Below are 27886 nucleotides of genomic sequence, written 5' to 3'. Positions count from 1 at the left end.
CTGCTCTCTCTCTTTCTTTCTCTCTCTCTCCCTGCCTCACTGTCTGTCCCCTCTGAGAGAGAAAGTGAGGATGCACAAGAGGGAAGAACCTCGATGTCTATGGATCATTTCAGAAAAATGGAAAGAGAATAAAAAATGTGTAGGAAGGGAGGCTGAATTAAGCAGCATGTAATTAAACTCCATGGAGAGGAAACTGAAGATACTAATTTGAGTGTGCAGGTGATGCAGGACAGAAGAAGAATGTAGAAGAGAGGAAAATCATTTGTTTTATCAAAATAAAACATGCACAAAATAGCCCTTACAAATATTTCTCAAAAATCTACTTAATTAGCTTTTTTTTGGTCACTCTCACTCTCAGAGTTTCCCAATTCCATTTAAATGAATAGAATACTTTGAGCAATTAAAGCACAGCAATTACAGCCAAAGAAGATTAAACTGTAAACCTTACAGGGAGAAAAATAGAAGCTGTTGTAAAAATCTACTTTGGGATGTGGATAATGTGTGCACATGAATATTTTAGGGCCACAGTTTGCTTTAAGTAAATACTATAAGCCCATTTAGGTCAAAAAGTAGTTAGATGTGTAGATTTGTTGCTCAGCAGTAAGGATACTTTTTGCTCTTTGACTTTTCTTTGATTTATATATTTCAATTTATAGTGCCAGATAATAATATAGGAAGGAATAAGAAATAATATGCAAACAGCTGGAGTTTGATATAAGTTAAGTGCTAGTGGGTAGATCATTTTACTGCTTAAAGGAGAAGATTGATACAATTTTATATAGGCTAAATATGAAGCTTGAGCCAGCTAGACTAACAAACCTGTCTCTGAACGCTTTGCTCAATAGAGACTGAGGACCTTCTTGCAGCTTTCAAAGCAAAAACAATTACAGTTTAAAAAAAAAACTACATTGCAGAAGCAATCCAACCAATCCTTGGTTTGCAGTCTTTATGCTAAGATAAGCCAATCAGCTGCTGGCACCAGCTACATATAAATAGTATAAATCTTCTCCTCTAACCCTCAGCAGGGAAGCAAATAGGCAGCTCAAAATGTCATTGGCTAGCGATCCCCTGTTTCCAGTCTTTATGCTAAGCTAAGCGAACCGGCTACTAGTGGTAGCTTCATTTTCACTATTCAGATACAAGAGTGCTATCTTCTCATCTCTCAGTTAGAAAGCAAATAAGATTATTTCTCCAAACGTTGAATTATTTCTTCAACTTAGTATAAGACTTGTAGTTGTTAAAAGTTATAGTATGTATGAATGGTTGCTCTTTAACAAGACATTCTTTTACAATATATTGGGGAAAATATTGCAGTTTTTTTGTACTAGTTAATTCATGATATTGTAACCACAGTGACGAATTCAAGCAATCTGAAGAGGTACTACGAGTTGTTTTACCAACAGGTTGAATGTCAAATCGTTGGTAGATTATTAAAACACTTTTTTTGCATCTTGTCTACGAGTGTGCAACTATCTTCCTCCACACCTGTACTTTCATTGTGGTTGGCACCTCTTCAACACTGCTGTGCTTTCCTCCTCTTTCTCATCCTGAAAAACTTTAGTAGTATGGAGCACGCTCTCCCATGGGAAGTATACTCAGCCTGTGAAAACAGTGGCATAAAGTGAGAAAGTTGTATAAATATATTTCTTAAGTTTGAAAAAGATGTCATCAGGGACTGGACTTAGAAACTTACACATATGCATTATGTGACGCACAATAGCAATTCAACCGGGAAAAAAGAAAACACGTCCGACTGACTGGCAGTCATTCATTCATTTCTTCCTTCAATATTAGAGGACAAAATGCAGTATAGGGATCGAATTAAAACGGACTGCCATCTGTATAATAATACACAAAAGAAATCTGAATGTGATTAAAGTGTTTTTATTCATTTGTAGTTGCAGTGCTGGTTGATTTCAAATGGTTTTTAGCAAAAAAATGTTACACATGAAATGAAGTCCAACCCTTCAGTCCTCCAAATAAAAGAAACTATTCTTCCACTTTATGAGACTATTTAAGGGCAATACCAGTATTTTTGTCATGTGTGTTTCTTCTACTGCTTCGAACTATTCTTTCTTTTCCTCATGATTTTCATACAGCTTAATGACGTCACAGGCTTACGGTGTTTTGTTCCATTTGTATGATAAATATTAACACAAATACACTAAGATCACTGACGACTGGCTGCTCTAACCCTGAGGTGTCATTTTTGTCAGACTTTGTTCAGCCTGTAACAAGAAAAGACGTCATCTCCGCCTGTCTAAACACTGTACAACAATAACAAGAGCAACATTTGAGAGGAGATGACAGACGTTTCTGTTTATCAGTCCCTGCTGATGACACTGACACAGAAATCAAACATCAAAAAAACTGGTACTGTCCTTGAAAACATGACATGTTAACATCATTAATTGTGACATTTACATGTTGGAAAGCATGCCAGTGATCTTTAAGTTCACTCCTCTTCTTTTTTTTGCCCCCATTTCTCAGGTTTTAATCCTTTTTTTTTTTTTTTTTTGATGCAGGAGTGACAAGAAAATAATCCTGAAGCAAAACCCAGACGTCTTGAAAGGCAATGCACTGAATGAAACTGAAATCCTTTATGGTTAGGCCAGGTCTAAACTTAGACACTGTTACCTCTCGCTGCATGTTTCACTGCATCATTTCAGCTTTTTGTCTGAGTCAATGTCTCCTCGTCCTGGAAATATGGATGTTCTAGGGCATTCAGGGCAGATATTCGTTTGAAGGGGTCGAAGGTCAGCATTTTCTGTGGAAGAAAGAATAGCAGGATATTATAGCTGCGTCACAGTCAGCTTTCAGGTCTTAAAGGAACAGCCTGACATTGAGAAATACTTTGATTCGCTTTCTTGCAGAGAGTTAGATGAGGAGATTGATGCCACTGTGTGTATGGTAAATATGAATCTGGTTAGATCTGTTGGTTAACTAAATATTAATTAGAAAAGTTGTGATTTTAAGTCTTATTTTCTGTTTTACCAGCACTGTTAATTATAATGCAGAAAGAATAGTTTTCTTTAAATAGAACTGCTGGAAGCCTTGCTCTCTCCTCTAGTTTAACCAGCTGGATAAGAAACATTAGTCACAAGGATTTTTAATATTGCATCAGTGAAATTCTTTTGGCTTGTGTTGAACATCATCAGACCATGAGTGAGTTTCTGTATTTGTTACTGTCCTATTTCAACTCTCTTTACAGCTGAAAGCTAATTACCATATATGATGGACTGTCACTTTAATTTTTAATTCATGGTGAAGTCTTACCAGCAATAGTTGTGCCCCCTGCTCATTTATCTCTGGAACCAAGTCAGTGATTGGGCGAGGTAATAGAGGGGGGAAGTTTTTTCTTGAGAGTGTGACATCGGTTGGCCACTCCTCCTCTGGTGGCAAGCCAATAACTCTGAAATTACATATCATTTTCAATGTAAGTAAGTATGTATAGTATGAATCAATTACCAATACATCCAGTAAATGTGATGGAAACCATCTGTTACTCACTCAAGAATTTTCCCGAGTTGGTCCACTTCGGATTCTCCGCAGAACAAAGGTCTAACAGACACAAAGTATGTAAGAAAGTCAAGTTAGATGCCATTTTACTAATTCACACGTCTTTGCAATTCCTGTGTGTGCAGGAGGGCAAACTGTAACATTATGTCTTTTAGACACAGATTAGATGTTCGGCATGAAGGGCAAGTTGAATGATTTTACTGTTTGTTTTATTTTGCAACATCTCAGTGAGAGCCACTTCTTAATTGTTTATAACACTATAATATTATAACGCTGTACCGCTGCTTTAGCAATGTATCATTATATAATCACCATCATTATACTAACTGTTCCCAAGGCAATTATTTTGAGACATGAATCTCTTTACTAAATATATGCAATGTGTCATTTTTACCACTAGATGGAGCTACTGTGTATGTGACAGCACTGGTTCTTGGCTGATCTGGGAGAAATGTTTCAAAACAAGACTGATGAGAGTTAAAAATCATAAAATACTACAGGGTCCCTCAAGCAGAATAAGTTGACTTAAAGTCACACATTATGACTGTTGCTTGCAGAAAGTGTCTGTGGGCCTGCTAACAACTGTAATGTTTGGATGTGTTGTTATGCAGGTCAAAGTCTGTGAGCTGGGTTTGTATCAGCATGCATGCCATGACTGTGTACAACTACAGCATGTGTCAATACCCACTTCACACCCAGGTCACATTTAACATCTTTGGAGCCCAAAATCTATTTTCGTATGTCTGGAGTAAATTTATTGTAGACTTGGTTGGAAGAGGAGCTAAAATAAAATGTTCCTGTGTGCTGTAATATAATGCCCGTAGCAAAAGTCTGGCTGTTCACCTCCCGACAGTCAGAGGCTCCAGACCAGATTTCCCCAGAGTTGCAGATAACCTCGTAATGTGAACATTTTCAGATCAAATCTAAACCCTCCTGAACTGTTGGCAAACTCGTCACAACTGCTCTCACAAAAATGTGTGATAGGTTGGAGTTAAAATTTGGACACTCACATCATTAGTTAACAAGTGTACCTACTGTAGTCAATGAGAGTCTAAAGGTGAAACATACCTCCCTCTAACTGGATGATCAATACAATATTGCACAGTGTTTGATGTTCTGTTATGTTTCATAATATAGTGTTAGCATGTTTGGGACTATAAACAAGAAAAGCTGTGAAATATCCCTGTATGTGTGCAAACCTTATTCCTAATCTAATGTACAGCTAATTTGCATTAGCAAATAGATTTGACAGGAAATGTACATTAATGTTAGCTGGATTATGTTTTTTCAAACAACATAACAATGAAACATTTATATTTAATGTGTGGAAACTGTTCATTGTCTATGTATATTGGTTTCCTTTACAATATCCTGTAAACTTAACCATGAGTAACCTTTTTTTTAACTACATTTAGGCAGCTACAAGAAGAGAAGAAGATAAGAAGAGAAGAAGAGAAGAACTGCTTAGTTTAGGGTCAGAAAATATCTAATCTGGGTTCAATTTGAAGAAGTCAGCTCTGACTGGACAAAACTTTTGTCAATATTTAACTAAAGCCACAGTAGTTCCCTAACCTTAACCAAGTGATTTAGTAACCTTAATCTAACAACAAATAAGAGGCAGAACGTGGCCCTGTGCTTTGTTCCCCCTACCCTCTATAACTGTGATTTATGTGCAGGATAAAGATGCCGCTATTTCTGGATTGGAAAAAACGTTGCCAGTGAACATTATCCAAGTGGTGATTTCCTCCAGAACGTATTTGGCAAAGTAAATTCTTACCAGAGACGTATTTTGTAGGAGACATGATTGATGTCTGTGTGAAGCAACTCCATTTTAAAGTTTTCAGACCTGAGGCATTACAAACTAGAACTCACTCTGTAAGCTTCCACCTTGCAAAGGTACCTTCATGACATGTAATCAAATCTCTGCTACTTTTTAACTTAAAGAATCACCATCAAAATCTAATGCACTGTTCCTTTGTCTAAGACCTCTCTTCTCACCAAATAACATCAAAATCTGGTCCTGTTCTCTTCTTGAGTGACATATAAACATAAATGCATAGCATCAGTCTTCTTTATCAGAATAGTATTCTTCTGACTCACTTGCGTCTGAACATCTCGGCAAAAATGCAGCCGGTGCTCCAGATATCCACAGGCGTGGCGTAGCTGGACTGCAGCAAAACCTCAGGAGGTCGGTACCACAGTGTCACCACCTGGGAGACATAACAAGGGAAAGACCAAATCCTTTAAAGGCAAGTGAAGGAAAACTACAATCAGTACTTCATTGCATGTTTTAGCTCGTTCACAACAAAATACATGCTCTGTGGCAGCATTTCTGCTGACCATTTCCTAAAGCTTATCATACATTATCACACTTCTTAGCAAACTTTTTAAATTCCTTTTACTACAGTATGAATATCAGGTTACAAGCTGATGTTAAACCTTGTAAATATTAGCATGTTAGCAATGTCATTGTGAGCAAGTTAGCATTTCGTTCAAGTGCTGCTTCACAACAGCAGACTTTTCTAACTATTCTTTAAATATGAATTAAAGGCAGCTCAAACCAAGATTTGGCAGTAAGCAAGTGAACAAATATCACATTCATGCAATGTTGTCAGGAATATTAATTCAGAAGACAAATAATAATTTAACATGAACATAGCCAGAAGGAATATGTGAAACTGTCTTGCATTCACAATGTTTAGCAGCAGACTAAAAAAGATCAGTATCATAGATTAGTTATTGCAACAAAATGGAGTGGTGTGAAGGTTGATTTTTATGAATAAAACAAATTATAGTATGCTTTGGAAAAAACTATTGGTATGGTCCAGGTGAGTTCTTACCACAGGAGTGAGGGCCATGTGGCAGCTGTAGATCCTGGCCAGTCCAAAGTCGGCCAGCTTCACCTGGCCCTGGCTGGTTACCAGAATATTCTCTGGTTTCAGGTCTCGATGCATCACGCGGTTAGAGTGAAGGAATGCAAGACCGCACAGCAACTGCCTCATCAGGTCCTGCAAAAACACACAGGTATAATTCATCTGAAACTAAATATTTCAACAAGGTTACTGCTTTCCAAACAGTTTTCTTCCTTCTAACCTATCAGATAGATTATGTGGTTCAGTTTAGATATTGATTCAGTTAGTTCTCACTTTAATGTGGCCTGGGGATAATCCTGGGGCTGGGGCTCTCTCTAGGTAGGTCTTGAGGTCTTGGTCCACATGCTCAAACACCAGAGTGACTTTAGTTTCCTGGTCCGACCTCTGGGTTGCACATACATCCATAAGCCTGTCATGAACAAAAAGTGACAGTGATTTCTGTGAACGGTGTTCACATTGAATTGTAGACAACACAGAACACTTTGATAACGGCCTTACCTGACCACATTGGGGTGGTCAAACTGCTCCATCCGTTTCAACAGAGCCACCTCTCTGACTGTGGAGACCGGGAGGCCATTATGGTCTGTCTGGACACGCACGCTCTTCAGAGCCACAAACTGCCCGCTCTCTGTATCTCTGGCCTTATAAACCGTCCCATAAGCGCCTCCTCCGATCTCGGCAACTGGCTCATACTGGATACTGGCGCCGTGGGCCATAGCCAGGATCAAACAGACTGTGAGACAAAGTATGACAGAATAATCAGATGAAACAGTTATTAAAGCTATTAGTTACAATAATGAGATGACAAAAGGATATTATGAAACATCGCACCAATGTGCAGCTCGGAGGCGTTCTACTGGAAATTCTGGAAACGAACAAGGGACTACCTTTCCTGTTGGGTCTCACTGCTAATGTCAACTGAAATGTTCCTCAACACAAACCTTAGTACATAGACTTTGAATAAGTATAGAAAGTATATTTGCAATAAGAATCTACTGTGCTATTAAAACAGATGATTGAAGAAGATACAATTAAAACCAGAAAGACACATAAAAACATCCAATAACTCCCAAACTAAAGCTCACAGATCTGAGATAAATGACTACCTTTGATGCTTAATGTTGCTTGACATTTCTTTGCCATGGCATATTAGGATATTTAAGCCTGGGCCAAGCTGGTGGACTAACCAACGACCCATATTACCATCTATAGAGCCACTCCATTAGTGCGGCTAAAAATATTAAAACCAATAAAAATGTAAAGTCTCTGTACTGGACAAAGAATAAACTCCTCTCATATCCTGGCTGTGAGAAGCTGGTGGATATTAACCAATAAAGACAGAACTGTCTTCAGGCTAATAACACATTGCAGCAGCTAAAAATTCACTTTTTACTCCAAACCTTTCACATCCAAAGTCAACAGATGCTCCTCAGCAGCTCTGGTGCTTCAATATCAATTCTGAATGAGTACAGAATCTACTTTCAGTCTCACAGCCACAGCACGTCTCATAAATAACTTTCCAACCACAAGTCACTTGTTTTATTTATATTTAGTCTATTCTGCTCATGTTTTCTTGAGCTCTGTAAGAAATGTCTAATTTAACCTGTAACACTACCCCTCCATTTGTTTTTTTATTTTGTTTTATTCAAGACTCATTCCAGTGAACCACAGACGCTCATCGACTGTGTGAGGAGGAGATCTGGATGCGGTGCAGTCATGTAAGTTCTCAGTGGTAGTATTTCACATACAGTGAACAACAAAACAAGCTGTCGTAACACTTCACTCTACAAAAGGGGAACAAGGGCTGTTTTTCTACTTTAGTAATTCCATTTGTAAAACAGACTGTTTCACGCTGTCTACCAGTGTGTAGTAGTTAGAGTCCTGCTGCACAGCTCAACAACCTGGTAGATGTGCCAAGGTGCTGACTGGCCCATTCTGGTATTGTGCTGAATGTAGAAAAACACAGTTTCAGCTATTAGGAGTGGGTAAAATGAATAAAGTCTGCTGTCAAGCAATGTGCAGTTTAATATTTTGATACTGACTCAATACATATCGCAATACACTAACCCTGAGAAACTGATTACAGATAAGATTTATGGGTGGGAGTGTCTGATCCAGTAAACTTCATCACGGTGATGTGACAATCCTGTAAATCACATAGTGTCATGAAGCAGTCTCGCTCACTTGATTTCCCACAATTATCCCAGCACAACCAGAGATAATTAAAAGTTACCTCAGTACAAACAATTACAATTTATCTCACAGTAAACACACATTTCTATTGTCTCGTTGCATTTATCATCATTGCCCAACTCTATTATCTATATTAATTAAAGCCTAATAAACCTGGCTTCAAAATATCAGTGACTTTAGCTCATAAATGTTCCACTAAGTTCACCAGCTTATTTTGTGTTTTTGTATTGTATTGTTTTTATGAGTGATGGTGGTACAGTCAGCTTTTCTGACTGGAAACTGCTGCCTGATCCAGCTGGGAAGGACTCCGTAAGAGCGGTGAGAATCGAAACAATAAAGTTGCCAGGCTGTAAAACCCAAACAATGAGCTGGAAGATGCTCTCACGCTCTGTGAAGCTGAGGGGAACTGTAGTACCAGTTCTCTGTGGGTTCATCACTACAACCATCTCCTTTCACACTACACTCGGCCATTTGACTCCTTGTTAATATTAAAATTGATTGGTGCGGCTTTGACATCGTACAGAGGTGCTGAGGGCCTCACCCACGCTTTTCAACTTTTGAGTGAAAAAGAGGGCTGTCTAATAAATACCTCTCAGTACATTTCAACCATTCAGGCAGCAGGAGTCAACTACGCTTGGAGCTAAGTGGCTAGCCGTGCTGGCCTCTATCGGAGTGAAGCGTCTGAAGAGCTCTCCAGGTACTTCGGGTGCAAAAGTGCTCCAATGTGTGACATTTTTACCCACAGAAGAATTTATCAATTCTCTTCTACATTGGCCCAAACGTTTTATAATCCACGAGCTACAAGACAAAGTACCTGACCTCCTGAAGCCCGAATGACTCACTGAATGGAACGCCACATTAAAGCAAATGCACTTTAACACAGGACTCTGCCAGCACAGGAAGCACCTTCAACCACTCAACCCAAACAGCTTTTTTGTCCCATTGCTTCTAACCCTTCCTCCGGCCTCCTCACCAACTCCTACCTCCTGCCAGGAAGCAGGCACACAACCAGAAAGAGCATCATCCCACTGTTTCCTTCCCTTTGGTCCAAGTCTGTTGAACCAGTTTGGTACACTTCCTCTGCTCAGGCTGTCCCCGCACTGTTACAGTTTACCCCTTCCATACCTTACATATATCAGTCATCATTCACTGCTGGTGGTTGTGTGGTCCTGATGAGCAGCATCATCATCATCTTCATAACCCGATCCCTCCACTCAGATGAGAGGTGGTTGGCTCAAAAAACACTGTCCCTGCTTTTAACCGTATAGCCTTTTTTATGATAAGGTAAGATGACCCAGCTCGAACCAAAATAGGAATTTTTAAATCCATATTATTCATCTATAACCCACCATTTACCATTACCTACCAATTTAATACACAGGGGTATAATGATGCTCCCTGTCCACAGTCTTTATGTGAATCTTAGAGGATCTTAAATGTAGCCAACAGCCAACTAACACTGCACTCAAAAATGTATGCGAGTTGAGCTGAAACGATTAGTCTGTTAATCAATATGTCGACTGACAGAAAGTTATTTGGCAGAAATTTTTTATATTTGATGAATTGTTTCAGTCACTTTTCAAACAAAAATGCCAAACATGCTGTTTCCGGCTTCTAGAGGCTTTGATGCTTTCATATATGATGGTAAATGAAAAATCTGTAGGTTTTTAACTGCTGGTTGGATAAAATAACACAACTTTTTGGCAGCCTACAGGCAAAACATTGATTTCAATCAAGAAAATAATCAGCAGATGTTCCTTATCGTGCTGTGTCAGACTAAAACTATTACCACAGTGGAGATAAAATAGTTTCTTCAGTTTCAGTATTGCAACAAAAGCGCAGAAACCCAATGTACATGTTGGTGAGTAGAAGAGTTCATCGTTTTAAGAGATATCTTTATCAAATCATCCGAATCTTAGAAATCAGCCAAATAAAGGCGTATGTTTTGCTACATTCCACAGTGACTCTGCATTTCTCTCATGAAGCAATCATGTTTACAAAGTTATAATCCAAACATGCTGTTTCATGCTGTCAACAAAAAACACAGACAGTCATTTAGAGTGTCAGATTTTAGGAGGAGTACTGGCTTTGGGAAATGAAGAGTGTGGTATACAAATTAATATGTTGTTGTTTGGCGTTCGGGTTAATTATATCTCAAGGTATTCAGTGAAGTGTTAATCTACTGCACTGATACTGGTGAAAGTATGGCTAAAACATGCTATAGTCAAGGGTTTGAATATTCACATATGCTGCCAAACCACAATTGTTGAAGTGGTCAATATAAACTGTAGTTAATAAGAGGAAGAGATGTTGCATTATTCAACTTGAACACACCACATTTCTTCCTCTTGTGCAAAGAAAGTTGAGTCAGAGTGTCTGTGGACAAGAGTCCGCCTGCATTCCTGTGTATCTGCAAGAAATACAAATTCCTGTCAACACTATTCAGGTCAGAACTGAAAATAAATCCTGAAAATCCTGCTATAAGATAACTTCTCTCATTTGGCAAAACAGAGAAATATAATAAATAAACTCTAAAAACATTTGAATACGCTTAGTTTTTTAGACTTTACCTTTATGAGGCTTTTATAAAAAACTCAAATTTGATTTAAAATGTAGCTGATTCTAAAAACGTAACTACTTCAAAATTAAACATAAAAAAAATGAAGTTTACTCTTCACAACAACTTGTATCCAATTTCTATGAACAACTAGAGACATCGAGTGAACTATTGAAGTTAACAATAAAAACATTACGTACAGAGAAAGTTCAACAGCTGATACTTTAAATTATCCAAATAAAAAAGACTTGATGCTGGTTTTAATAACCTTTTTGTAAAATGTGTTAAACAATAATAAAAAAGCTTATATTGTATAAACTTTGGTAACCTTCAAAGAACATTTTGTTATGATGTTGTTGTCAAAAAATTATTTAAAAGATATTTTAGTTTCATTAGTTTCAGTTTTATTCTTTAGAGTTGAAAGTAAGCAACTATGATATATAGTGATTACATATTATGAGTTCACAGATAGCCCAGATTTTGGATGCCTCATAAAAGTAATTAAGCTGAGTTTAGGTGTTTATCATCCACTGCTCGCTGCCACTGTGCAGCTTTCCACTGTGGGCAGACTGTGAGGCAATGGCTGGGGGAGGCAGCACAGAAACAAAGGGCAGCTGAGAAATACAGAAAATAGTTGAGGAGAAAGAGAGAAGAGGGTGAATAACCGCGCTTGTGCTGTCAAATGTCAAACTGCAGGAAGTTACCAGATCTTCTTGATTCCTAATGAGTTCAAACAACAAAGGATCTTTAAGGCTGATAACGATATTTACAGTTTACAGTTAACTTAACTGCAAAATGTAAAACCAGTTACTCAAGTACTGTGTTGAGGTATTTGTGCTTTACTTTAATGTTTTCTGCTCATTTCAGATAAAATATTGTCTTTACTTTCTCCACTTCCGATTATCTGACAGCTTTAGTTACTAGTTACTCTTTCAGTGTACAAAAACCTTATAAAATATAACATGTATAATATACAATTACAGCTGAAGCAATTAGCTGATGCACAGAATATTAATTGACACTGATTCTGAAAATCGGTTAAGTCATTTTTTTAATGAAAACAATTTCAGCAGATTAATCTGAAAATAATCAATAGTTGCAGTCCTATAAAAAATAATTAAATATTAGCTCCACCCCTACCAACTACAATGGTAAAATGTTACTTTATATTAATACATGAGTATTAATAATCTAATGATAGTTATATATCAGACACCGTGGGCATTTTTCTGCATTGAGTACTTTCACTTTTAGTACTTTAAGTGTAATTTCCTGATTATTCTTACTTAAACTAAATTTAAATGCAGTATTTTTATTATTAGTATTTTTACAGTGTGCTATTTGTACTTTAATTAAGTAATAAAACTGCATAAAACAGATCGGATCTCTGACATTTGATCAATTATGAACTAAATATGTACTGAGCAGGACATTTTATAAACTATATAAGTTCTACCTCATCATATATCTGACAAATTAATAACATATGTGTTATTTATCTGGCAGGATTTAACCCTTTAACCCTCACACTGTCCCCACCTTACTGTCACAACAACACTTCTGATTTAAAATGAAAGTATACCAGAATTAGCCTGCTGAAAGCTCCTCACTGTCTCATAATGACTAGTGTGGTCTTTGTGTCAGACCCTCATCTGGTCCTACAGGTGGTCCGACTGCACAGGACTTGTCACCTTTAATAAAACATCTCCTCATGTCGTTTCCAGTGACAGAGCAGCTCTCACCAGCAGGAAGCAATAAGACAGAGAGGACAGACTCTAGCACACAACATCTGGAGCTTTTCACTGACTGTCTCACAGCACTGAGGTCCGTTGATCAGCAACCCTGTCAGTATCGATTATCAGACACACGATCATATATATCCGCTTGATCAACTCAAACATAGCCGGACATGGAAGACCGGTGGGCGGAGAGAACAGGCCAGGACAGACGCCTCAGTGCCGACACGTGGTGCTCCTCCATAGCGCTCCTTTGTTAATTAAACTGTATTAAAAGAAAGTGGAGCAACAACAGGACACACGCACTTTTTTCCTCTCTCTCCCCCCCCTCTCTTCCTCACCTACATGATCATTGACGTGGCGGACGGGGTGGGGGGGAGAGAAAAAACAAGACAGTTAAAGTCGAGACAGGAGAAAGATCCACCTCCACATCTGTGCCACATTACATAAATGTCCGCGGACAAAGTGTCACACACACACACACGAAGCACAAGCAGCTTCATGTAAGCGACTGTTTCATACTCACCCCGTCTGTTTCTCTCTCTTGTGGCAGGTAAAAGCTTCACTTTAGCTTTATGAGGAGGACATGCTCATTAATCTGCTGCCACGTATATAACTCCTACAGAACTGGGTCTCAAGTGGTCTCAGGGTCGCAGGTCCAGGATCAGGGATTTCTCAGCCCAGCTGTGGATCTGAAGCCAATCAAGCGATATGATTTCGGCCTCCCCTTTGTGTTTTTATTTTTTTTTCCTCTTCCAGCCCGCACTCTTCTTTTTTGGGGTTGTCGCTTCCTGTTGCTTCTAGCAACTCTTGAAAAAAGGCGGAGCTAAAGAATAAAGAAAAAAAAAAGAAAGTCCACAGCGGCATATATCATGTATGAAGACCTGTAAACTCTGCTGGGAGAGACAGTAAGCATAATATATAATCCATGCTCCACAGTCAGGGGTTAGTAAATGTATTTTATATGTGCCAGAAAGCGTGCAATAACACTAAACATTCACTGGCTGTATTATAAATAAACACAAATAATAATACACAATCTAATCTAATCTAAGCACACTGTATGTACTGTATATATCCACATGTAAAGTCTAGCCTATAAAGTAATCTGTTACATTACCCATTCAATATTTATTACATCACTCTTGCACTATTCTTATTAACAGTATGCAGAAACAATTCAAGTGTTGTTATTCATAATTGTTGTTTATATATACTTCTGTTGTATGTACTTCAGAGTATACAGTAATGTATAAACTAGTATAAACTTATGTTTGTTCAGCTTTGTTGTCCTGGTTTTTAGCTTTATATTTAAATCTAACTTTATGAACAACTTAAAACCAGAGTCAAATTAGTTGATAAAGCTGATTCTGATCTCTTAGATAATAATAATAATAATAATAATAATAATAATAATAATAATAATAATAATAATAATAATGATAGATAATAGGCCTACATATGTGTCACACACACCTAGTATTTCATGACCTACCACAAAATGTTTTTTTTTCTTATTTTAATTTAGTTTATTTATTTGCACAAGTAGCCAAACAACATACAAAAGCATAATACTTTAAAAGGTTTATCAGTAAAGAAAGAAAAAACACAATCAAACATATTTGCACACAGAAGATAAAAGAACCAATAGATTATATGAATGTACCATTAATAGAATAAACATAAGATTTATACATAAATAAAGTTGCTATAATCACAGTCATAATATACAGTGAGAGGAGAAAGAAGACACAATATAAAAAGTTCAAGTAGCTGTTCAAATCTTTAATTTAAGCAAATATTTTAAATAGCCTATGTGGCGTTTTGGCTGAATCAGTCTATTTGTATTGTTTACAGTTGCTAAGATATTACAGGAACATTTCTAATTTTTTTTTTAATAATTTGATCATCATCAGTTTCCTACTTCAGTTGTGTCATTGCCAGCTTCATAACCACAAAAGTCGTCATATTATTACTAATCTGGGTGTAACAGTGAAAACTCATCATAGTAAAAATGAAAATGAAAGAAAGGAAATGTGAGAAAGTTCAGTACACAGTTACTTATGACTTAAGTTCAAACACATTTAAAGTCATTTATTATCCATGTACAGTACAGTCACACTCACCTATCACATCTACGAGTACACATTAAATCTCATGTATTATTTCCATAAAAGTGAAAAGGGTTTCATTACATCTAATAATATTCAATGTTTTGGACACAAGATAATTTATTCCTTAAGAATGAAGTAATAAGAAAGAAAACACATGAAAAGCATTGTCCCCCTCATTGTAGCTCTCTTGCTGTCTCATTTTGGAATAATGAGTTGAGGCTTGGCAGACTTTGCTTTATTGGATATCTATAAATGTAACAATACCATGAAGCTGCTCAATTTACATGATTTTAATCACTGATTCATCAGTACAGTGGCCAGTCTGACCACTACTGATTTAATCTTGAAACAGAAATATCAGGACATCTACCTACTGTTTGTTACTTCATAATAAACCAACATTAACTTACATTAAAAAACATTTATCTCCTAGAGCATTGTTCACTCCACTGCACATCCAGCCTGATGGCCTGTGTGTTTCTGGCTTTAGAGGTTAGTGTGAGGTCCAAATGGGAAAAATAGACTGAAGGCAATTTGTGTTTGTGACTCATTAGCAATAATCTGCTATGAAAGTGTAATTAAATGTTGATTTTTGGTTCCTTTATGGATGTTCAGTGGTTACAAATAAGCTGTACAATGTCTGCCTGTTTTGAAAACAGCATGTGATCGCAGAAAAAAACATGAATGGTGGACTTGTGATTGTCTATAAATAAAATCCTGGTTGGTCAGTTACAGTTTATGTGTTCTGGTGTCCTGCACAACCGATCCATTTGAGGTTCAGTCTTTCAGTGCTTGTAGAGTTTTGTTCCCAGCTGCCGCTCCTCCATTTGTGTTCCCGCTGCATGCTAGAGGGGAAGGAAGTAGACGCTGCCAGTATCCGCAGTTTCTGGCTTTTGGCCAGAAATGGGGATGTAGTACAGTGACCCTGACACGTCATACTGTCTCAGTGGCTGCGACGAAAGTCTGTAAGAAGGCACTGCTTCTCTAAACTATAAAAAGTTAAGAAACACTGAGAAAATCAGTTCTACATATTTGTGAGAGATTTCTGAGGGAAGAAGGCAAAGAAGAAAAATGGAAATAGTAGAATGAAGAAGAAGAAAAGGAGAAAGAAAAAAACAAAAAGTGTAATGGAAAATATCTACAAATAATTATAAAATATAGTACACATATACAAATAAAATATAAAGCACATATCAACATACATATTCTATGTGTATGTACATTAATTTCCATACTTACACACAATATATATTTATTTTTTAAATACAAATCTTTGCTTATTAGTCTGTGTTGACAGTAAACATTGTGATTAATATTTTATAGCAGCAATATTGAGAGTTAAGAGGAGAAGTTTAAAACTTTTGACCAGTTGTGAGATTTGTCACTAAATGCTGACTAATGGTGATATGAAGTTAAAATCTTTCTGCTGACGACTGACTGTATTTCTTCCTGTTATTCTTGTCACAGTGCAGACAAAAGTCTAAATCTCGACTCAGTGCAGGTGAAATAGCAGTATTAGATAAAATGTGAGATAAAATGTGACAGTTATGACAAGTTGCATAATCACATTTCTGATATCAATAATGATAATAACTGTGTTTAACATGTTTGTTTACATTCATATATAAACCGATGATATCTTAAAGAGACTTCAAGGGCTCTGTAATCATGTTTATCGCAACCCTCTGAAAACTTCGGACCCTCCTTTGTCACACAGATGAAGTCACACTTTACACTGCACGATCCTCTTCTGTGATCAGTATTCATACTCTACAGCCAGAGTTTATTGGCACTCTGTTAACTATCATTGGCCCACGTCTTCTTTGTCCTTTCCTGCAACACTGCTGGCTTCACCTCATTAGTTAAAGTCTGTAAGTGATATCTGTCATCGCTGGTTATGCAGGGCAACAGGACTAGGACCCAAACACAGACAAAGGGGGGAGCAGGACAACAGGTAGGCAATAAAGCAGACAGGTACAGGTAACCAAAACTTGAACACAAAAGCACAAAGCAAAAAACCAACAAAAAGTAACTAGGATGAACTGACAAGGGAAACTAATGAGGAGATGAGATGCAGGTGAGGTGGGGGACAGGGAAGGCCAGGTAAACTCCACTGCTGCTTCGACTGCGCTCATAAGCATATGTCAGCGTCCAGGATGTCCTATTTTAAAGAGATTCTTTATTATTGTAAGAAAAGTTAACACGGTATCATTGCTGTGGTGTGTGAGACCATGAACAACATTAATCTATCAACATCAAAACCAAACATACAGTTTGTTTAAACACCTATTTATTTTATTTCTATCTATTTTATCGCCTTACTTTGTACTCTTATCACATTTGAATCTGTTTCTATTTTAAAGCACTTTGGAACTTGGAAAAAAAGTATATATATAGGTATATATTTTTATTACCAATTACGATAGTATCATTGTGCCTTAAACACACGTGAAGACCAATTAGATCAAATCAGATCAATAATGAATGATAATTTTGGGATTTCTGAAAGGAAATAAACATCAACTGTTAATTTCCTGGAGAGGAAGGATTTAAGTAACTATTGATTACTCAGAATTAACACAAAGCCTCCTGATTCTTAAAGAAGCCTTCAAGTCCTCCAACACTTGAGTTTAGATAAAAATGGGGAACTAAATCAGAAACTCATGAAGTAAATGTGTGCTACTAGAGCAAAATGTTAATGCATGAGCTTACTCACCACTCCTGCAGCTCCTGATCACATAATTGAATTTCATACAATTAAATAAACTATTTTTTGCTCCTCTGGCTGCAGATATGTGAGCTTTTTGTTATAAATCCTACAAGATATCATAAACAACATGTCTCTCTTACACACACTCTCTGATATTCAACAGTGATTTGATGGTTTTCTGCAGATAATGTTTATTTCATAATGCTTATATTTTTAGCCAAGTATAATTCAGCAAACAGCTACAATGCCTCTCTTTGTGGTGATGGAACAGGCGCCTGTTTATCTAATAACAGACAGTAGACAGTCTCCTCTGAAACAATTACATGACAGATAGTGAATGTGTGAGTGGTGGATCTATTGAATCTATTGTGTGCACACTGTCCCTGCTGTCCCGACCCTGGAGAGTCTTTGTTCTGATTTATTAGAGTCTTATGACACCACGCATGAGATGGTGAAACACACACACACACACACACACACACACACACACACACACACACACACGTTTCTTACAATAACTGTTTTTTTCTTTTCTCCATCCGTGGATGAATATCAGCACGTGGCCTCCACGTCACATAAATATCAGCACCTTGGACAGCAGCCTCTGCCAGTACGCTGCTTACTGTGGATGGAGGAGCTCATCTCTGCTCTTCTCAGCCCCACAGAGGGAAGATGATTGGGGGGGAGGGGGAGTTTATTTTGTGGGAAACTGCGGTCTGTAACTATAGAGATAAAGAAGTTTTTGTTTTCCAGCCGAAGCGCCTGAAAAACATCTGAAAATCAAGTTTTTACCACCCTGAAGATCCCGGACTCATCGCTACAGCCTGCCATGTGGAGTGGCATTTTATTGTCCCACTGATTCATGCAGGCCTTGGTTTAATTTGGTGAAGGTGTGATGGTGGTGGTGATGATGATGAGGTGCAGTTGTTTTTAACAACCCGGAAGGGACAGTTGCAGTCTGCCGTCGGCTTATTTTGTGTGTTTGTGCAGGAATCCATATCCATCATCCTCTCGCTCCTCCTGATTTGTGGCGCAGAGATGGTCGGGGAGAGCACAGAACTGGCGCTGCAAGTTGTCGTGAAATGGATTTTTTTGGGTATTGTTCATCAGTTTTGATGTTTCCGGGTTTGTAACTTTGTAACTGGGTCGTCGGACCTGTTTTCAGGAGGGGAAAAGGTGTGGGACGAAAAACCCACTCGACCCACAAGCCAAAAATAAAAAAATAAAAGAATAGGCTCCAGCAAAGAAGAAGAGGAAACTGGTGGATTGATGGATGCTGCCACTGCGAGACAACAAAGGATGCACGCTTGTCACCTCGTGTAATTTCACCTCCGCTGTAGGTAAATGAGGAACTCAAATATAAATCGGCTTTAACTTAGTTGTTAATAGGATTTAATATCAACCCCCTCTCAGACACCCTCGCTGCTTTTCCGCATGCAGAGGAACAGACACCAACATTTTGATGATTTAAGACACCAAGAGGACCCGTTTGAACCCTTCGGGATGCCAATAAACACACCGGACTTGAAAATGTAGGCATGACAGGATGCTGTTGGACCCCATCTCACTTTAATGTTGGTGCCACAGTTCGTGGCTATCAGCCTCCATTGAATCCCGAAAGAAAACGCCTCTATCCATGAAAAATAATCCTTCCCTATTGGCTGGATTGCGGTGCACATGCTATAACAACAGGATATGCAAAGAGCTATGGGCTGATCTAATAGCCTATCATGTTTTCCGCATGCTTTTTTGACCGAGATCTGTATTGTATTGAATAGGATGTGAACTGTCTACTTGGATCAAATGGTTCAGATGCCATAATAATAATAATAATAGCCTAATAATAGTAACAATAATAATACTCATAATAATAATAATAATGCTGTATAATGGACCTGTCACAGTCAAGCTGAAGGCTGTTTTGTTTGTGCCTGTGTAGTGAAGCTGCTGAAGAATGTTTAAGTATCGGATCCGGATGTTTTTCAATGAACTCAAAGTGTTGCTACTGATGCGCTCCGGATCAAGCAGGAGGAGTGACACAGGCACAGACCCGGACACTCAGACCAGGATGCGAGGGCTCGCCATAGGGGGCTGTGGTTGGCCGCCGTTGAGCTGCTCTCACCGGGACGATGAGGAGGAATATTATGGATCTGACCCCCGGCCACGCAGCCTGGCGTGTGAGGAAAACGAAGGGGACAAACCCCAGGGAGAAGGCCTGGACGCCACTTCCCTCCCGAGTCTCTCAGAGAGCGGGATGCGATCACCGCAGTGCCGGATCTGCTTCCAGGGGCCGGAGAAGGTACTGTTAAATAATACAGGTGTTATTACTGTGGGCTCCAGGTACTCAGTAGGACCCTGGTGCCCATGCGTCCAGGTTCCTGGAGACTATAGGCATCTCAGCAGCACACGTGGTGCTCACGTGTCTGGAAGTCTGTATAAAGCAGGTCACCAGGTTCACAACCCCTCTGCTGTTTGAGTTCAAGCATTCATAGATATGCCTGCTATCAAGACAGTTGAACATTGAAATATGTAAATGTGAAAATTAATCAAATTAAATCAAACAAACCCAGCTGGCAACAATATTTGTTAAGATGTTTACATATTTAAAAAACAACACAGATTTCATACAAAAATACAACTAAAGGCATTAAAGGGATATACGGGAATTTAGTGCTGCATTTCCATGAAGTTAGAGGATGAGAGGTTTTACCAAGAATCATCAAAACTGAAGCATCAGGCTGAGATATCTTGACTTTCAGTCTGTAGCGTGGGTCAAAACACTCTACAATACCAGATCCTATATTTCCCTTAATGCAACTCAATAGCTTTAGCTGCTTTTCCACTGTATGGTACAATTAGACTCCAGTAGTTTAGTACCTGGTTCCTGGTACTTTGATTTTAAGGTGACGTGAATTCACTGCAGACCAGAAAACCCTGCATGTTGAAATAACCAAGCTACCATCAATAGTGTCCACAGTTTGTTCATTCCCTCAAAAATGGCATTCTGTAAAACCACACCATGGTCAGTTGACAAAGACGTATCACAAATCCGTGCATATCCTTTGTTATAAGAGTAGCAGCTCCTTTTTGTGTGTGTGTGTGTGTGTGTGTGTGTGTGTGTGTGTGTGTGTGTGTGTGTGTGTGTGTGTGTGTGTGTGTGTGTGTAGTTGGTGTGTGGATGAGTGAAACAGAGAGAAAGCTGTGAATGTGAGTGGTGGAGAGGAAAAAGAGAACAGTGAAGTTGTCAGTCTGGCAGTAATTGTAGAGTGTAGGTTACAGTTTATTAGTGAATAAAGGCTGCAGCTTCTCAAGGCCAAAATAAAGCTCTCTGTTGTTTCCTGGTTGTTTCACTATGACGATCAGCTCCACCGTTGGAGGGTCACTATCCAAAGTACTATCTACAGTGGAAAACCAAGTAGAGGTACCAAAAGAGAGTAGGGTTGAGCCGCACCATGTGGTGGACATACGGCTTGTGTCCATATGAGTTTGTAGCACAGCTTTTCTCTCAGATAACCCTGATGACATCACTATGACATGATCATTAACAGATTAGCTATTACAGAAGACATTATACAATTGTTTTCAGAGGCTGGAAAAAAGTAGTGTTTATAACAAATAAACAGACTTGTGTGCAAAATCAGTGGAATGGAAATCAGTTCACTGGCTCTATTTGATAGGATTGGGTGAAGAGTGACGGGGGTGCAGAAAAGGCATACAGTTTTAAAAACTCATGATGGAGATATGAGTCATTATACATTAATACCAAACTAGAAAAATCAAATCAGATATCTGTGAATGAGCACCAAGTCTGCTCCGATGCAAAGAAAATTCCAGAATGACTAAGAAAAGGAATCAATCCATCAACAGTGATCTGAAAATAGCAGTGGGCAGACGAAGGGCATCAGTTAAGAATAGGCTGGAGAGAGGCGAAGGAGGAGCTTTGTATGTTCTATGTGAAGCAGTGAAGTCCTCTAGTGAAGTCCTCTCAGTAATAGATTCAGCATCTGATACACAAAATTAGGCCATTTTATAAAAAGCCACGAAGAAAGGTTTCAGAGAATGTCTCTCGACACAAAAGAAGTTTATACTCGTTATTATTCTTGGCGATTTGAATGAAGGAGGCAGTATGAGTTCAGTAACTTGCTGAGTGACTCACATTTAATGCAGGGATCAAGTCTTTGATCATTCCTTTAGGCTACAGGAAGGCTTAAGTGTTTCCTACCCACATGAAGGAGAACAGCCGGGGTGGAAGCACAGAAAGTAGTGAAAATGTTTTTTTAAAAAGTTGACATTAGTCCAAGACGTGGATGTGCGAGTGCATCAAATCTAGTGGATGAATTCAACCTTGAAGAGACAGACTTTGCTAGAGGTTTCAGAAAGTTTTAGTTTCCCCTCCAGATATCCAACTAATTAAAGACCTCGCACATCACCTAGAGTCAGACAGGAAATAAAGTGAGATGTGCGAGAGCGTTGTCAGTCCGAGGGCCTTAGGGAGTCTCATACTGACAACAAAAACCTGTGCCAGATGTCCCGTGATTTCTTTTGAGGATACGGGAAAGTGACACGAAAGAAGCTCTGCGTATCCAGATGAAGGTGTTAAGCAGCAGTCAAAATGTATCAAAACAAGTATACGGTATAATCTCCCTTTATTACACTTTGATTCATGTTTTGAGCGCATGCAGCTCAAGATATAAAGGCACGTGTATGCTTTGACTGCAGCAGTGAGCATATCTGAAATATAACACTGAAATTTCCCTTTCAAGTCAGCACATAGCTATATATTCAGAGTTCGTACTGCTTGAAATATCTTCGTAATAATGATGTGCACCTGCTTTTATACCCTAATTGGCTCTAATAAAATAATAAAAGGGGGGGATCAACTGCTGAAAGGTTTTCTCAGGAATCCTGGCTGATCATTGCTGCAAAAATCTCATCACAAACGTTCATCAGGACTGAGTTATGCAGTCATTTTCTTTGTGAAATTCCTCATAGAGTAATTACAATTTGAACAACACAATCTCACAAAAAAGTGCAGCTCTGGTTTGTTCCAATTAACTCAAAAGAACCATAAAAATAGCAGTCGATTGGCAATGAAAGTGAACATTAAGTGCAACTGGGATGTGGGAGCTTTCATCTTACCGCCTCAGCTTCTCTCGCTCAGCACAGACAATGAAGAAGCTCAAACAGGGAAAAAAACATTGACTTGACCTGTGCATTGTAGATGTGTGATGAGTTTGCGTCATCACATTTTAACTGTAGCCCAATTTTGACTGAATGAAGATGTTACAATCACTGACCTTATTTTGTAATCCTAGGAAGATCTCAACATAACACTTGACTACAAAAAACCTTTCAGGGGTTATCCTGAGTGGATTCATGGCAGAACTGAACAGTTATCAAAGCTTTAATGCCAATTCTCTTTAAGTGACAGAATTAAAGTTTACTGGAAAGCTACATATATTGTAGGTGATAAAACCATTTCATTTGTGATATACCCTTGTATCACTTTATTATATTATATTATTCTATTTAATGTCACTTTGAAACCCTTTCTCTCTATGACAAATCAACATTGAGATGGGATTGAACGTTGCCTCTCAAATAATCAAACAAATATACTTATATCATATTCAACTATACCCAAAATGTATAAAAGACAATAACATTCATCAGTTAACACTCATATTTTGTCTTTATCTGTCAACAGTCCCAGTATTAAACTTCAGGTTCATCTCAAAAACAACCAAATCTGACCCAGATTAACTTTACCTTTTGAAGTGGTACTTTTTTCCTCTCCTTTCTGAACATATTATCCATTTGCATGCAGTATAGTTATTTATTGATGATATCTTTTGGTGCTTGCTCCAAGCTGTTATTATCTGTTTTAATCCCTTGCCAGCTTCCTCACAAAAACAACAGCAAATACAAAACCCCTCAAACGATACTGTACCTTCAGTAGATAAAATGTGACTGTAACATTGTCAGTTGATAAAGATCTTTATCTTTATTTTGTTTTTCTGTCATCTTCACTAAATTAAATCTTGAACCAGGCAGATTTAATAACAGCTTCAACATCCAGCTGCCTCTGTTGAACGCTGTGCATCCAATGCAGCTGCTGTTTGTGTCCTGCAGGGGGAGTTGTTGAGCCCTTGTCGCTGTGATGGCTCAGTGCGCTGTACCCACCAGTCCTGCCTTATCCGCTGGATCAGTGAGAGAGGCTCCTGGAGCTGTGAGCTCTGCTTCTTCAAGTACCAGGTCCTGGCCATCAGCACTAAAAACCCACTGCAGGTACAGTATAAACAGTTCAAAGAGCTGCATTAATAAAGTCCTCGACATTAGACTGCCAGGCTATACCAAAGTGTGTGGCACATGGACAAACAGACAGTATCACCAAATGATTTCAGTCTCTGAATGCTGGAACAGAGATATAATCAAATGAAACGCTCGTTCCCTCAGTTGCTTCTCTCGCTAGACAACCCCTGCATCTCTGACTGAACATTATAATAAAATATTTTTGGAGAATTAATGAGATGTAGTATTATTAAAACAGCGTAATTTATTTAGGAATTCTCTAATTTACTTGATTATTGTTTTTCTTATCTGTGTAATGTCTTTTGTGGAACGTTTCATTCATCTCAACAAGCTGCTTTCATTGCATTAACTTTGTTTCATGATATATTTGTTTCTAGAAACCAGCCGCAGAATGAATCAGGCTGTCATTTGTTTGGTTTTAAGACGTATGTAATGTATCCTACTACAGATGAGAATGGCAAAGAGGAGTGTGTTGAAGTTCATTAATGACTATTCTCAGTTCAGTTTCAAACCTGCATAATCAAACACTGTCATTCCCTGTGAAGCCCACTGATGAAGCTACAGAAAACATTTGGGAAATATGTGCTGAGATGAAACATGGCCCTTCGAATGTGCGGTGCTCAATAGAGGTTTTTAGAGGTTTTGTGCAACGGTTGGATTTACAAAGAAGAGACAAACCATTATATTATCTCACATAATCAAAGAGAATTGCACAATTCAAAATACAGGTGTCTCACTCTGTCTTTTCCAGTGGCAGGCCATTTCTCTGACTGTGATTGAGAAGGTGCAGATTGCGGCCATTATCCTGGGCTCTTTGTTCCTCATCGCCAGTATCTCCTGGTTGGTGTGGTCCTCTCTTAGCCCCTCAGCCAAATGGCAGCGGCAGGACCTTCTCTTCCAGATATGCTACGGCATGTATGGCTTCATGGACATAGTTTGTATAGGTGAGGTGGTTGTTTAGAATATTAACAAGTTTGCAATAATTCTTGATTTCAATTTCCTAATAATTTCCTGGAAAGAACAATGTAATTTGGTTCCATCATCAGGAATATAGAGAGTGTTTAATAGTAGAAGTCCAATGAATTGTTGCCTAGATAGTATTTAGGCCGGGGCATAACAGGTCAGCTGAGCATGCATATACATATGAAGAATAACGTTGAATTAATATTTACTTGGTTTAAATAGAAAATGAAATATCTGAAAATATGACATTTTGTCCTGATGCTACATGAAAAGTCAGGGAATCACCAAAGTCAGACTAGTTCAACCTGAAGGGGAACCAAATTTCATGGCAATCCATCCAAAGAGATATTTCACTCCAAACCACACATTTGAACCTTTTGGTAGCACCAGAGGAAAAGTGACCAAAGTTTCAGGACAATCCATTTAATAGTTTAAATGACATTTCACTTAAAGCAAAAAATACCAATGTACAGGCGGTGCTATAGAATAAAAGTCCAGTGATAAAGTCTATAGAATTTGTCTTCTGGAAACCAACGTCTGTACAAAATTTCTTGCCAATCCATCCAGTGGTTGTTGAGATGTTTCAGTGGGGAGGAAAGTGGCCGACTGACCAACACTATCAACAAAAATAATCAGAAATACCCAGTTGAAGGTCCAGTGAGTAAGATTTAATGGCATCTAGTGGTGAAGTTGCAGATTGCAACCAACTTAATACAGCTCAGCCTTCCGAGCTTGTAGGAGAAGCTACGGTGGCTGTTTAGTTTGTCCATTCAGGGCTACTGTAGAAACATGGTGGTTCAACATTGCAGACTTGAGGTCTTGCTCCTTCTGTAGATAAAAACGGCTCATTCTAAGGTAACAAAAACACAACCATTCTTATGATCAGGTAACATTAATAAAAACATACCTATGAATAATAGCAATGAAATAATGTGTGCACATTTGCATCAGTATATTTGTTGTGTTCTCTCTCTGACTGTTTTTTTTCCCATCAACACGTGTTTCTTGTCAAACATCAGTCCAAAATACCCACAAACAAGTCCAGTATATCTAATCTTTTTATTTTTGAGAACGTATAGTTCTTATTAACTCTGTACCTTTCAGTACTTCCTGATTCTCTTTGAACAAACAACTGTTTGTCTATATGTAACCCTGTTTCCTGCCCCCAACCTCCCCCACCATTTGTCCTTGCAGGCCTTATAATCCATGAAGGGTCGTCTGTTTACCGGATCTTTAAGCGTTGGCAGGCGGTGAACCAGCAGTGGAAAGTGCTGAATTATGAGAAAGCAAAGGACTTAGGTGACCCCATTAGTTCCAGCAGTAAAGGTCGTGTTGAGAGGAACTCTTCTCACACTGTCACAGACGGCGGACAGAGGGCGAGTCGACATGTCAGGACTATTCTTAACCACCACTGTGGCTATACTATTTTGCACATCCTCAGCCAGTTAAGACCCAACAACCTGCACCGTGCCAACCAGGAGGTGGTCATGAGGGTGACCACTGTATGAGGCAGGGGTATACTGACAAAAAGACTCAGATGTTTAAGGAGATCAAAGTGTTGATTGGGATTTTATTTTTAAAAATCCTAATCTGCCACATTAACACTGCCGTTAACTTCTAGTCTCGCAGATTCTCTCTGAGGTCAAAGTGGACATCGAGAGATGTTTCTGAGATTCGGGCAAAGGGAAAGAAAACATGGCAAATAAGACTAAATAAATACATTTTGAAAAACAAAAAGCTTTGATTCTTAAAACTGTTCACCACTTTTCACCATTTTTACCACCATGACCAATGTTACAAAATGTCATTGAACTGTATTGCTTTCTAAATAAAAAATAACATTAATGTTAATAGGTTAGATATGGATTTGAATCTATAATAGAAAGTTTAATGGTGAAAATGACTGTGCTCCTACTCATGTGACCACAGCCCCAACCCCCTCTAATTTGTTTAACGTATTCCTGAGGGTCCCCCGCGATTTGGTAGATTTTCACTTGAAGCTGCTTTGATGGATCAGACATTAAAAAGCCTAATAAAACTTTGAGACATGACACAATTGCTTAAAATGTACCCTTAAAGTACGATTCATGTTTTGTAATAAAGATTTTGTTGATCTCAAAGGAAAACTTTGTGTTTTGTGGGATCTTTGATGGATCTTAGTGAATGTGGTTTGAAAACAAATGTGATACTCTTTATACTGTAAATGTGGACTGGATTTTTCCTGTAGGGATTACACAAATGAAATGAATGATATTTGTAATGTGATAATGTATAAATTTAGTACGAAAACAAAACGAAAAACAATCCTTCCTTCTTCTTCTTCTTACAACTGACCTCAGTGGCAGATATTTGCTTTATATTTAATTCTATATTATTCAGACTTCCTCTACTCTGATGTTATTGTTAGGAGATTGCACATCATTCCCTATTAATTCAGATTCAGATAATAAATATGAATATTGTTGCAGTTTTTGTCTTTTTATAATAAATCTATACCCTCAGGCAATCCAGACTCATCTAAATTTAATATGAGCATGTGACTCTGACACGATGCATACAATCAGTGTTACTGAGCATTGATAATAAAGGTATTCATCACAGCTTTACTGCATTACTGTAAAATGTGCGATATATATCTGAAAATGGTTTCAGCAAGTATAGTTATGAAGTGAAAACACTGGTTTAATGATACAGACGAACGTTTATCAAAAAGAATATTAAATATTATTTTCAAATAAAAATATTAATGTGATTCTACTGTTGCTTTTCCTCATCCTGTCTGATACTCACAATGTCTCTGCAGGGATGTTTCTTTGAACAAGTTATTTCTGCAAACCAGCAACATCAAATAACACAAATCCTGAGTTTAAATATTCAGGGAACTTTGTCACAATATTTCCCTTCTGTCT

General features: G+C 38.2%; 2 protein-coding genes across 3 annotated transcripts; one reads left to right on the top strand and one right to left on the bottom strand.

Annotated features, from left to right (window-relative positions):
- Positions 1 to 1868: 1868 nt before the first annotated feature.
- cdk4 (cyclin-dependent kinase 4) lies at positions 1869 to 13689 on the bottom strand. Its single transcript, XM_051416190.1, has 8 exons — positions 13405 to 13689; positions 6891 to 7125; positions 6666 to 6801; positions 6360 to 6527; positions 5620 to 5729; positions 3511 to 3561; positions 3277 to 3412; positions 1869 to 2767 (listed from the first exon to the last, which is right to left on the bottom strand). The coding sequence occupies exons 2-8, from the start codon at positions 7106 to 7108 to the stop codon at positions 2666 to 2668; spliced, it is 921 nt and encodes a 306-aa protein (XP_051272150.1). The 5' UTR covers positions 7109 to 7125; positions 13405 to 13689; the 3' UTR covers positions 1869 to 2665.
- Positions 13690 to 18289: 4600 nt separating this feature from the next.
- LOC127372465 (E3 ubiquitin-protein ligase MARCHF9-like) lies at positions 18290 to 27483 on the top strand. Of its 2 annotated transcripts, XM_051416184.1 has the most exons (5): positions 18290 to 19042; positions 19642 to 20001; positions 23835 to 23990; positions 24766 to 24958; positions 26172 to 27483. In XM_051416184.1, the coding sequence occupies exons 2-5, from the start codon at positions 19657 to 19659 to the stop codon at positions 26483 to 26485; spliced, it is 1008 nt and encodes a 335-aa protein (XP_051272144.1). In that variant the 5' UTR covers positions 18290 to 19042; positions 19642 to 19656; the 3' UTR covers positions 26486 to 27483. The 2 variants fall into 2 exon arrangements, with proteins under 2 accessions (XP_051272144.1, XP_051272143.1); XM_051416183.1 differs by having other exon boundaries at positions 18292 to 20001.
- The last annotated feature ends 403 nt before the right edge of the window (positions 27484 to 27886 follow it).

Source organism: Dicentrarchus labrax, unplaced genomic scaffold (genome assembly GCF_905237075.1).
Source record: "Dicentrarchus labrax unplaced genomic scaffold, dlabrax2021, whole genome shotgun sequence".
Taxonomy (NCBI): domain Eukaryota; kingdom Metazoa; phylum Chordata; class Actinopteri; family Moronidae; genus Dicentrarchus; species Dicentrarchus labrax.
The sequence above is the reverse complement of the archived record's forward strand: the minus strand, read 5'-3'. Positions and strand labels throughout refer to the sequence as shown.

Excerpts from the sequence above, each read along its gene's own strand:
- cdk4 (XM_051416190.1), bottom strand. The coding sequence starts at position 7,108 with ATGGCCCACGGCGCCAGTATCCAGTATGAGCCAGTTGCCGAGATCGGA. Across the intron at positions 6,802-6,890 it reads GACCACCCCAATGTGGTCAG|GCTTATGGATGTATGTGCAA; the intron begins GTAAGGCCGTTA and ends TGTTCATGACAG. Across the intron at positions 6,528-6,665 it reads TATCCCCAGGCCACATTAAA|GACCTGATGAGGCAGTTGCT; the intron begins GTGAGAACTAAC and ends GTGTTTTTGCAG.
- LOC127372465 (XM_051416184.1), top strand. The coding sequence starts at position 19,657 with ATGTTTAAGTATCGGATCCGGATGTTTTTCAATGAACTCAAAGTGTTG. Across the intron at positions 20,002-23,834 it reads GCTTCCAGGGGCCGGAGAAG|GGGGAGTTGTTGAGCCCTTG; the intron begins GTACTGTTAAAT and ends TGTGTCCTGCAG. Across the intron at positions 24,959-26,171 it reads CATGGACATAGTTTGTATAG|GCCTTATAATCCATGAAGGG; the intron begins GTGAGGTGGTTG and ends TTGTCCTTGCAG.